Source organism: Athene cunicularia (assembly GCF_003259725.1).
Source record: "Athene cunicularia isolate RWA chromosome 1 unlocalized genomic scaffold, athCun1 chr1_part1, whole genome shotgun sequence".
NCBI lineage: Eukaryota > Metazoa > Chordata > Aves > Strigiformes > Strigidae > Athene > Athene cunicularia.
In genome coordinates this window covers 28802321-28815313 of record NW_020799091.1, presented here as the reverse complement: position 1 = coordinate 28815313, position 12993 = coordinate 28802321, and the positions used below count along the sequence as shown (strand labels likewise).

The 12993-nt window shown below is 37.7% G+C and overlaps 1 protein-coding gene across 2 annotated transcripts in view; it reads left to right on the top strand.

Annotated features, from left to right (window-relative positions):
* FNDC3A (fibronectin type III domain containing 3A) overlaps nucleotides 1-12993 on the top strand; it is a 103937-nt gene that overhangs the window by 65729 nt on the left and 25215 nt on the right. For both annotated transcript variants that reach the window (XM_026841371.1, XM_026841379.1), the window contains 7 exons: nucleotides 2084-2241; nucleotides 3419-3478; nucleotides 5760-5898; nucleotides 6547-6600; nucleotides 7190-7314; nucleotides 11478-11652; nucleotides 12271-12357. In XM_026841371.1, coding sequence (XP_026697172.1) covers nucleotides 2084-2241; nucleotides 3419-3478; nucleotides 5760-5898; nucleotides 6547-6600; nucleotides 7190-7314; nucleotides 11478-11652; nucleotides 12271-12357 — 798 coding nt within the window. The remainder of the gene's footprint in view (nucleotides 1-2083; nucleotides 2242-3418; nucleotides 3479-5759; nucleotides 5899-6546; nucleotides 6601-7189; nucleotides 7315-11477; nucleotides 11653-12270; nucleotides 12358-12993) is intronic.

The following is a 12993-nucleotide window of genomic DNA, read 5'->3' as shown; positions in this document are numbered from 1 at the left end:
GAGGGAGTTTTTACCACCCCAGAAGCATTCCACAACTCCAGACTTCCAGAAATGTTAGAATTGTACTGAGGTGGTTGTAGTTAGTGTAGTTTGTGACTACATCAAGATTATAGTGGAATTTCTCTTACCAAACTCTGAATTATGTTTCCAAGAACTTCAGTGGGTAATCTTACTAGCATTTGATCCCTTTCAGGATGTGATATACAGTCCTGTTAGCATGTAAGGGCTTAGTGACATTATTTCCAAGACATTAAGGCTCATGTTGTTTGATTTGTCCTCCTTTTGGTTTGTTATCAGTAAGTCATTTCCTCTCTGCTTCAATTCTTGAAGTTGACCCATTCAGTTTTTTTAGTTCAGTAGATTATAGCAATTTAAGAGCACCAGTTGTGAAGAAAGCATTTTGATTCTGATACCCTGGTAATAGATTTCCAAAAGCAATTATTCCCAAAATAGAGATGTATTACAGTCATATTGTAAAACTAGTCATTTCATATAATGAAATGTGTTTTCGATTCTCTTACAAAATTATTGGAAATAGTAGGCGGGTGCAATTTATGAACCACAATAGCAGACATATGCAATATTAATAAACACTTCTAGCCTTCCTTCTGTAATGGATTGTAAACATTTATAATCACATGCATGCACCTGTGCACTCACCTACAATATGCGCTTCCCCAGCCCCTTGCAACATGTGTGGTTTCAAGCAGCACCCCCTCTTCTGGGAGTGTGGGTGTCCCTAACTGCATGTCTCCTATGGGAGACATGGGTGCTCTGGCTTTGCATGTAACTGTTATTCCATAAAATCTGTTGTTCCTGACAATCTGCTAATCCACAGGCCATTGAGAAAGCTCTCCACCAGATCACATGCACCCACCTGAGCTGTGGGTCCCTGCCTGCTGCCCTCCAAACTGCTGTCGCACCAGCTGGGATGCAGCTGCTCATGGCATCCATCAGGCCTGGATGCAGGTGTCAATGGTGACAGGGCAATTTCTCACAGTCAGGCCAGATTTTGATCATTGCTCTGTTCCACTGCAGCATCTTTTATCCTGTTATGAATTTGATACTGCTTAAGCTGATTACTACTTCATTTCAGAAGTAGCTTTGCAATTCCCTGGTTACTATTTAATCTACCTGAGGGTCGCTGCCTTTAGCATGATGAGTCTGCTGCGGCAAATGCTTCTCAAACAATGGGAGGTGTTGCATTCACACACATGGTTTTACTCACACCAACTGTTGTTGTCCAGGCCTTTCTGCAAAGGGTGGGCTGTGAAGGAAAATACCACCATGGGGACTCTTTAGAATGTTGCATATATATATATACATATATATATATATATATATATGTATATATGTATATGTATATATGTACATGGACCTTGTGAGCATGCCTTTATCACAAGCACCTGAGCTCAAACTATATTATGAAATACATTCTAATATTCTGTTCCCTAAGAGAGTACTAGATTAGAGCCTCAGGTGGTTGTATCCCTATTAATATCCTGATTAAAAAAAACCCAAAAATGTGCTGGGGTAGTTAACCAAATAGGTTCTAATCTACTGGGAGAATCTACTTGTCACAGTCATAATTAAATGTCCAAAGCAAAGTTTCTTTGTGCCAGACATTCCAGAGAAATTCCTGGTTTTCTATATATTTTATAAGCAACCGACGACATGAAAGTTTAAAAAAAAATTATAGTGGCAGTGATATAAAAGGAAAACAAATGTCTGAAATATTGTCCTTTAATGACTGATTTACTGATTTCACAATGTTTGTCATCTCCTATGCTTCCCAAATGATACAGTTCATTTTTGTGTAGGCCACTAGGTGGCACTCGTTACTCAGAAGTTTCTTTGTACTCGGCCCTGTGTCCTAGGATTGCAGTTTTTTCATGACATTTCTTGTATTTCTAGCTTGATTTCATCTATCAAAACTAGTTAGTAGCTATTATATCAGTATAAATACTCTGATATGCTAATGGTATATGATTTTATTCTCTATTATTTGGTCCTTTGTGACAAAGCAGCATTTATATATGACATTATTTAAATGGCAGAGATCTCAAAAGTTGTATTTCTACAGGTATCAGACATTCAGGCAAGAACAGCATTGCTTATGTGGTCCCCTCCGTCCAGTGATACCAGAGAAGACACTGACAAGAACGACATACCAGAGGTTTATACTTACGAAGTGATGATTTCAAATACTGGAAAAGATGGAAAGTACAAAACTGTATACATGTAGGTGTTCATTATTTTTATTTATTTGCTGTTAACGGTTTAAAACCTCGTTAAAAATCTGCCTGTTGTCTGGAGATCTAAATAATTAGCAGGTTTATGCAACTTCTATTTTTAAATGAACTTTATTCCGTAGAATTGTTTGTGTTGCTGAAATATCTACCATAAATTAGAGTGTAAAGACTTTGTTCTTAGACATTGGAAGCATGTTTTAATATCATTTAGCTGTATTTCAACCAGCTGTGCTAGAAACTATGGGTTCTCAATTGGTGAGATATACAAATAGTGAGAAATAAGAACTGTGTTTATCGTTTTTTACTTCAGCATATGCTTCTGCTCCCAGTAAAATTATCCTTCCTTTCCCTGAAAGTGCTCTTGTAAGAGACAGTCTTAAGATATGAAATAAAGTGAGTAGATTCACTGAGAACACAACTCTAGCAGCAGCCAAACAAACAAAACTCTTCAATTGCTTCATTCCTAATACAGTGGTTTTCAATTGGTTTTTTTTCAACTTGGAGAAATATAACAGAAAATTTACCATTAAGGGTGTAGAACTCTCTAATAACTAGAAATCTTTGTATTCAGCTAGTTTATTTTACTGATCTTTTGTGGATCTCTTAGAAGCAGTACATGAATCACCAGCTGGATATCCCTGTCCTAGAAGCCTAGTGGAAAAGAAATGAGCTTTGCTAACATAAGCTGATGTCAGTAAAAGCAGATTAATAGATGTCACTCAGAAGCCTTTTCCGTTTACTGGACTCTAACAAGTATAGGCATATGCAGTCATTTACAGTTTTAGATAATCATTTTTGCAAGGCTGAACTGAGCTTTTAAAGGCCCCTGTACTTTGATGTTTTTTGTGTAATAAAATACGTGCGTACACATGCAGCTGATCTTACTGAGTAGAGAGGAAAATAATTACTCTTTAAAAAACGCAAACGAACAGAATAACAAAAAGCCCCTGAATCCACCAGGGCAAAACAACAGAAATCAAATGTGAGAAGCCCCTAAAAATTTAAAGATAAATGCATTTTCATTTTACTATATTTACCAACAGAAACTGTTAGCAAATACATTTCTTAGAAAGAGGGTTGGGTGGATGAGTTAGATGATGTGTCTCTTTTATAAACTGTATGGGATTCTGAAACAGTCTCTTAAACCAAATCATATATCTTTCCAGTGGAGAAGAAAATAAAGTTACTGTAAGTGATCTCAGGCCAGCAACTGATTACCATGCAAAGTGAGTATCTCCTCCTCTATTCATTAAATTCAGTGGATCTGTGTATTTGCATAAGTCTTCAGATTTTTTTTTACTGCATCTCACCCTCCTTTGAGTCACAAATCAACTTTTTTGGTTTAGCCTACCAGTCAGTCTATTTTGAAAAACAAAATTGTTGCACCCTCATCCAACATCCCTACTCCTTACTTCTCGTGTCATGCCAGAAGAGTGATGTTTTTGTGTCCTCTGAGCCAGGCACAGATGCTGTTTGCTTTCTCTATTTCCCAGAGGCAGCAGGGGGAGGTACCTTGCACAAGAACATGCCCACTGCCTGCCAGCTGAAGGTCAGGTTGTGCTGCTTTTGCTTTGCTCCAGTGGACCAGCAAACCTCATCCTCTTCATTAATAAATATGCCCCTAGCTCAGCATGATTCTACCCTTCTAGCAGAATTTGCTCCTTTGCTGTGTCCCACTGAAGAAATAGCATAGGATTGGAAAGATGTAGTTAGGTGGTGTTCTTCCCTTCTTTTTACATATTGGAGGGTTGTCTTTTTTCGTGTTCTGAAAAAAAACAACCAACAGTATGAATAGAGCAGTTTATACATACATAAAATTGTGAAGGCCACCTTAAAAGTACAGCCTTTTCAAGAAATAATTGCAAGTGGAGAGTGCAACTTTAGAAGTGATTGAATGTGCAACATGTGAGGGATTTTCCTCTCTTGACTGTGTGGAGAACCCCAAGACTCATATGTACTGACCGGGGAACAAATTTAGAGAAAGCTGATAGGAAGCACAGGGAACAGAAGTGAGTAAGGATCCAAGTCATAAATGTGCCTCTTTCCATGTGAGCTTTAGAACATCAGCAGGAGGGATAGGAGGATTTCTGTTGTGTTAAGTCTTTTGATAAGCGTTTTCTCAAATGGGAGAGCTACATTCCTGGTCCTTATTTTCTAAGCTAAACCAGAAGCAAAAGGGGGTTGGTCTGTTCTTCATCTCACACTTCATTTAATTTGGGCCACTATATGGCTTGCAGCACAGCTTCAGGAGAAGGATAAATGGTAAATTGACTCAAAGCTCTTCATATGCAAGTGTTTTCCCTGTGATTTTTGTTCCTGGTTTTAGTAGTGTTTATGCACTTTACCCAACAGTGTTTAAGTTGAAAATGCATGCAGCATAAGGGTCAGACCCTAGGAATTTTTTTCCTGTATAAGTCCTTTTTATCAGGCTATGTTCAGATTCTTTCTTGCTTAATTCTCATCGTTGTAGATAATGCATGGGAATAGATGACTTGGCCATCTAAACTCTTCCTGAACTAAGAGTTAAACAGAATTCTGCCAGTAAGAACACTGCCCAAGAAAGACTGAACTAGGAAGATAACAGACAAATTACATACTTGAAACTGTATGCAAGCACAAATGACTTTGTACAACATGAGTCACTGTTCAAATGTCTCCATCTCCCTGTTCATGAAATCTACAAAGCCAAATTTCCTGTGACTTGCTGTTCATGCAACAAGAACACACAAGAACTTTTGCATCTGGGAAGCAGGAAACGCAGGTCTTACACCAGTGATCGGAGAAAAGGTTGTTTTGTGGTGTTTTTTTTTTTTCTCTCAGAGGAACAGGTGAATCAGAAGAATGTAATGTGTAGGTTTGCCCAAGGAGGAGACAAGGCACTGCTACACAGCTGAGGGGGGTGAGGTGGAAGAGCGCAGGGGGAAGCCGGATAATAATCCTGTATTTAATTTTGTAGAAGAGCTATTAGAAAAACAAACCATTTGTTTTTGAGGCAGAAGCAAAAATTCGCTCTTTGGAAGTACATGGAAGAGTTAATTCATAGCATTCCTAAAGTAAAGGAAATGGTGAACAGACTCAGCAAGGTCGGGAAGGAGTGCAGAAGGTACACTGAAAATATATCAGCAGCTTCATTGTGCTCATCTGACAAAATGACTTGCAGAAGAAGAATTTTCCATAATAGCAATTAATATGTCTACAACAGATAATGAGCCTGCAAGATGTTACCATTATTTCCCAACCAAAGTACAGTAAATAACAGGCAGATTTCAAATGTAATTGTGAGACTAAAGCTGACTGATGATAATGATGCACATCAAAAGTAAAGGACTCTCTTTCTTTTGCATTACTTCTCTTGACCAAGATGCTTCCACCAGTTACTTACTTCTAACAATGATATCTTAATAATGAGGTAACAAGGCAATAACTTAATTCTGAATACTCAGTTTTCTTTGGACACTGTATATACAGATTTTGAAGCAAAATATTATTGGCTCTTTTCCACTTTAGAGTTCAAGTAGAATGCAACTGTGTAAAGGGGAGCCCTTCAGAAGCAGAGAGTTTTACCACAACAAGTTGTGAACCTGATACTCCAAATCTACCCAGGATAACTAATCGGACCAAAAATTCTCTTACTCTGCAGTGGAAGGTACGAATTGTTTAAAAACCTGTAAAATAAATATTTGAAACTCTTCAAAATTGTTCTGGATTTCTCAATGAAATGCCAGTTCATTGAAACGGAACATTTTTACTGGAAATACTAATTTCAGTCACAGTTCTGTGACTGGAAATACATGTACTGAGCTAAATGTGGACCTCAGTAAAAAGAGAAGGATTCCCAGAAAAGCAAAGAGCCTTTGTAGATAAAGTTACTGAGTTTGAATGAGAGACAGTGGTTCGGTTCCAGTCCCCTACTGTTTTGTGGAACTGATTCCTTTCTCTGCTGTTGAACATAGGCTGGTTTGTGCAAAGCAAATGAAGAGGTCTGAAAGACTGAGATTTGAGCAGGCCTGCAATCTAGCTGCTCAGAAAAATACTGTAGCATTTTAAACTGCTGCCAGAATACTTTACCAAGGTATTAAAGATATTTCAAATTAAAAACCAATACCGTAAACATGATACAGGCATTTATTGGATGGAGATTGAACTGCGAGTGTCTTGGCAAGTGAAAAAATCGTGTAAGGGGAGCATCATTTGCCCTCCACTGGTCTTGTCATGATTTGACCTATGCAAATATTTTTTCCTTAAATGGTCTTGTATCCAGTAAGAGCTCTAATTTCTTCTTTTCCTGTTGCAGGCATCTTGTGATAATGGTTCTAAAATCCACAGTTACCTTTTAGAATGGGATGAAGTAAGAAAATTATTCTATTTTTCTTTTGATTTTGTAGTTTTTTAAAAAGTAATTGTATGTGACTGTGCACATCAAGTACTGTCTAAAGGCAGGTGACAAATACATAATTCCTGAAGTGATTATGAAAATACGGTTATTGCCCAAACTTTTTCTTGGGGAATGTAAAATAATAGGATCTTAATTACATGATTCTGCCATTCCTAATAGTGGCTTTTTCACTTGTAGACAAATACTTCTTTCAAGAGCTGATGTTGGAGGATCGTTTTCCTGTAACAGTCTTTATTTTGTACAAAAAGGGTTGATCTACGATTCCCCTAGAAGCATCTCCCAGTCCCTACTGGGACAGCTGATGGCAGAGCTGTAGAAGCTTCATGGCTTTTTCCTGTGGAGCTGGGAAATGGAAAGGAAGGAAAAAATCCTCTAATTCCATATATATGCAAAGTTTCATATACTACTATCTCACTATATGGGAGATTCTTGAGTTATGTCTCATTTCAAAAAATGAGTTTCCTTCACGTTTATGTGTTACTTTATTTGATGGATACATATATAATAGGGTGAATAATTTGATTAACTTACTCCTTTCTAGGGAAAAGGAAATGGAGAGTTTTGCCAATGTTATTATGGCCAACAGAAGCAGTATAGAATTACTAAACTATCACCAGCAATGGGATACACCTTTAGGTTAGCAGCCAAAAATGACATGGGAATGAGGTAAGTATTACTATTATATACATAAATATGGAATGCATATGCATGCATATGTGTGCTTGTTAAGGAAAAACATATGATGGTATTTAAAGAAACAAGTCTTTTGTTCATCGGGGATAAAATAGAATATAGAGTAGTTTGGTTAGAAGTGACCTACAGTGATCATCTAGTCCAACTGCATAGTTAATTCACGGTATGTGATTGGATTATTCCATTTGCAGATTACTTGTGTACTATGAACCACTTGAACCCCCCCCTTTGAGCAGGGGAGGTTGGACAAGATGACCTCTGAGATCCTTTCCAACCTCATCTATTCTGTGATACCCAGCATAATTTGTTTTGTCCAGGCATGGTATGGCTTTGTACTACAACTGTTACATTCTGTGTATACTTACCATATAAATGCTACAAATCTCAGCCCCTCTTAGAAGCAGATAGTACATCTACTTCTGCCAGACTTAGCCTCATTTCCTGAACAGTCTGCTCAGCCAGTTGTACATTATGCGCCTAGAATGGGAAGCACGAGCATGGCACAGACAACCTGGCTGCTCTCACATGAAATCAGCTTAGGCTGTGCTAGTTTTTAGTTTCAGTCTTTGTAGACCTACGCTGACCACTGTAGTTGCTAGCTTGGACATGTTTCCTACTGAATGTCCTTGTAATAGAATTTTTTGGGTAAGCACTACATTGTAGAGACTCACACATTCAGCGCAGTTGTGGCTTTTGTGTCTGATGTAATAAACACTTCTACTAAAGTTCTGGAAATCGTGCTAAAAGATAAGTAACTCAGCTCTTGGGCCAGAATTTAATAGTTTTAAGTGCTGAGGTGCTTGCACTGCTGCTGTGCTGATCAGAGGGTATCTTCTGCCATGCTCTCTGCTGCTCTTGGTTCCAGGGAGGTTTGACACAGTGCTAGACATAAGGTTAGTTCCTGAAGCTGGTGTAGCAATTTGCCAGGGCTTATCAGGCCTCCTTAAATTTAGAGTTGTAGTGATGACAGTATAAAGAGGTGTCAGTAGCTGCTGGAGCAGGAGGTAAGTCTGGCAGAACCCCCGCTGCCACCTGTAGGTGTATTGTGTTCTTTGCCATGTCCCATTACTTGGAAATGTCCCTTTATGTAAGGTGTCTGTTAGTCTCCTGATACCCTGGGAAATGGACAGAATATGACATCATATCACGAATTATTTTGAAGTTCTAGAGCATATTATGAATACTTTGGATATGTGGTTCTTTTAATTGCTACTTTTCAGAAGTTACAGAGCACTAGACTTTCTTTTGAATTTTTTGAATGAATGACATCAGGCTTTAGAAGAGAATATAAGTAAGATCTTGTAAAAATGCCAAAATTAATGGTTTCTCAAGTTATGCTTGCATGACTGGGTGTGTTAGTTCTTGGAAATGCTTCTTGGTCTTCAGGCAGAAGTATAAACTGGGCTAATAGTCAAACTACCAGGGCTCTTCATCTCTAAAGCAGACTGACAGTGTCCACAGTACATAGTAGCACTTAGACCTTGGGGTCCTGTGTGGCATAAAAACAGGGCTTCTCTAGCCACAAGCCTAAAATTGCTGATTTGCATTTGGATTTTTCAGTTCAGTGCTTGAAATAATACGAGCATTGTGCTGCAGCTCACCAGATTGGTCTTTTTGTAGCATGAAATAGAGGATATATTTTGTGTGTCCTTCAGCTGGCATGAGGAGGTGCTTGAGGGCACAATACCTGCTTGGACAGTGTTGAAGGACAGCATAAAATATATAGAGAATAGGGAGCCAGATCTGGGGTTCTAATTCATGCTAAGAAGAAATCTTCTTCAGGCTATTAAGAATGTGAAAAGTACAGCTGGCTCAAGAGATCTGAGGTGTGTGTTGGGAGTCTTTGGAGAGTACTCAGGGGGAGTGCGTTTCATATAGTGTCTGTTCGTACATCTTTCCTTATGCACCTGCTTTGGGCCACTGTCAGAGGACACTATAATGGGCTAGAATGATTTTCAGTGTGCTCTGACACAGTCTTTATTATGTTACCGCCTTCTGGATAATGTTTCTGGAATAAGTTATTCTGAGTTGCTCCTGGACTTTGTCTTGATGAGATTTAGTTAGAACTGTTAAAAAGAAAATAAAGTCAGGGAGTGAGCTGGCAGTTAAGCAGGGTCTAGTGCTTAGGGCTCGCTTCCTGTTCCCCTTTTACATCTGAGTGTAAATGTACCCTCTAGGAATACCTGCACGTATTACAGATTGCTGCAGCATAAGCTGATAGAAGACGCTGATCACTTACATACCCTTCTTAAACTAATCATGCCAAATAGATTTTTTTAATCAGTCCTTCATAGCCTTGTAAAGATGCACTTTATTGTCTTTATGGTATTATTTAATTAAGAAGTCTCTTGAAATAATATTTCTTAGGGTAGAGTGCCTGATTATTCCTTATGAAGAATGTTGAGAACCTTAGGCATCTGGAGACAGAATTTTGTCTAAATGATTTTACCAACAAGAACAGATATTTTATCTTTGACTTACTCATATTTTTAAATTTAATTTTAACCGCGCATGAAACAGTGGCTAAAGAAAACTGGAAAAATAAAATCTATTCAAAAGATAGGTAGCAATGTTGTACTTCTAAGTGAATTGTTTGAGTCATTCAAGTGTGGGTATCACTGGAACTCTTAGTTGATTTCAGTGTATTTTTGAAGTGGTTCTATTAAGTAGAGATTAAATCTTTCTGAGGTGTGGGGGTTTTTGCCTTGTATCTGCTTGTAAAGTGACTCCTTCAATTGTTTGCTGTGAATATAGATTGACTTAGTATTTGTCTAGCCTCTCTTCATGCTTTCTCTAGCCTACCTATATAATGCTGAATATTTTTTAGTAGGTATATTGTATGTATCATATAATCTTCGGAGATTTTCTTGTTTGTGATTTTTTTGCAAGAAAAAACTACTCCCAAAATCAAAAATGTTTTGTCTGGTTTTGAACTTTTTAACTTCTTGCTTCACAATCTATTTCACAATCTGCATGTCTGCACAGACTTTGTCTGCTTTGGGTGCTATAGGCAATCTTGATAATGTGTTTTCTGTATGATACTTTATTTTTTATTATTACTATTTTTAATGCCAAAAAGACTTTAGAGCAGACCAAATTTACAACGGCATTATTACAGTGTAGGTTGCTTGAGTAAGAGAGAATGTGAGGTTGAGCTATTTTTATAGAGAGATTTTTCAGGAAAGTCGGCTTCAAACACATGAGATATATAACTGGTACTGTTGTTTAAGCCATATGGAGAATTTTGTTCTTAGGGCTTCCTGATGCTCACTTAGGTAATGCTTAGCTTTTAGATTAAAATTACCTCTTTGACATTAGTTTCTTATGGTTAAAAAAATTAGACTAGCACTTAAGCCTGTAAATGTTTCTTCAGATCTGATGTAGAAGCCGCAAATGCCAGCTGAGAACAGGTGGGGATTTTTTAGTCTAGCTGGATACATGTCAGACCATCTGTGCAAGCACAGTACTCATTTACTGGCTTCTGCATCCTTCTGTTTCACAGTAGGTCTTTTTATGTAACTTACTTGTATTTTCACTTTAACCTTATCTGATGACACTTAGATATGCCTTAACAGTTGTGTTAGGAGATTCACTGGTGTATACTTCATTTGTTCTGCAGTAAAACTTCCATATTGGCAACGAAGTAACTTACTGTTGAGTGAGGATATTGTTCTATTATTTCCTGAATTACTAGCGAAACTAGGACTTCTCAGTGTATTTGAAGAGAATAATGCTGCCTGGGAAGCAAATCTTCTTGAGGTCTTCCCATACATGTTTTTATGTCTTTGTGTTTTCATTTTGAATAGGAAGGACACTAGTATTAATACATTACTGCATGTAGAACTCTATTGTTTTAGAATAATGACTTAATATGGAAAAGCAAAACATTTTGGTTAGCAAAGCATTGCAATTATAACGTACAAAGGAATCTTTCAGTTGTGAACATGTTAACCTCCTTCAGATGTTTTGCTGCTGGAAGACTCTTGGGCAAGTTAAGTCATCTGCATGTACCAGCTTGCAATTTCCAGTTGTGCACATGTCCAAGAAACTGTCATATCTGTATTTAGTAAGAATTATGGTTTTATGGATATTAATTATTGTGTCTAGTTAGTTTACATACTGTCTGTTTTAAACAGTGGTTTTAGTGAAGAAGTCCTGTATCATACCTCAGGCACTGCCCCAACCACACCAGCAAGTCCTTTGCTGATTAACGCTGGAGTTACTTGGTTATCCTTACAGTGGACAAAACCCTCAGGAACACCATCAGATGAAGGAATCTCGTATATATTAGAGATGGAGGATGAGAACTCAGTAAGTTTAGAATACTTATTCTCAATAAGAAAAGAGACTTTAATGTGTATGTTTGATATATTATTGTATTAGGTATAATAATGATTGCTTTTGCTAGAATACTGTACAAGGAACTGTATTTTCTGAAATTGAGCTAGTAACTTGTCATTGCTGAGACCAGCCCACATAGCTTTCTCCTTTTTATTGTGACAGTAATCGTTATTAGTGTTATTAAGCCCCAGTCATGCAAAGACTTTTGAATTACTTCTAACTTTGAATTTACATGTGAAGGTTACATGGCTATGTAAGAGCTGGATCATGAAGTGTGGTCCCTCAAGATGTCATTTCAGCCTAACCACCTTTGTTTGGAAATTTCAAAGTGTTAAGTACAATTTCTGTTGACACTGTTCATGATTTTTTTTCACTGTTCTTTTGTACTCCTCTGATTGGATAATGGTTAATTAATTTCCCCCTCTCCAAAAATAAAAAATCTTATGTTTACACAGTGAAAGTGAACTTACTACTTTGTCAGAGGAACGTAGCAATTACAGCCTGAAACTGTAATTTATTTTCATGAAGTATGTTACATGGTCCGGTCTGCAAATGTAATGTTTCGAATAATCCTGTTTAATTCTGCAGGGATATGGTTTCAAGCCCAAATATGATGGTGATGATCTTACCTACACGGTGAAGAATTTGAAGCGTAGCACGAAATATAAATTTAGGGTAAGGTTTTTTTCATATATTGCGGGGTGGGGGGTGGGGGGGGCTGCGCAGAGTAGCTTGTGATTGAAGTGAGGAGGACCTTTTTTAAGGGAAAACACATTTGATGCCAGTTTCTTAAAATTTCAATATCTTAAAACTGTTGCCTGAACACCTGCTTCATTAATCGCTTCTGTAGAAGAATAAGAACATCTGCAAGGGCATAACACAGTTGTGTGTATCTTGAAATTCCGGGTCATAAGTCAACATTCTTAACAGTTGGGTTTTTTTCGTTTGGCTTCTGCATTGAATGTACACAGGTAATATTACCTAGTGTATCTGTGGGATACTTTGACAGCCTCCAAACACATCTGAAATGTTGGGGTAAGAAGCAACTTTGATCGAAAAAACATTTGTCAGTGCTAGCATAGCACTGATCCCAAGGTAGTAAATCATTCATATTACCATGGTGCTAGTAAGTCTTGTGGGCTGAACTCAGTAGCTCAGGATGAAGTCTGACTTAACAGTGAAGTTTTGGATGTGGTTAGAATAAATTAAAAAAGCATACTGTCTATGGAAAGGCAACCAAATGGCCATTGAGCACTACAAGAACCTTGCTAGGACATGCACAGATGCAGTCAGGAAGGCTGAGGATCAGCT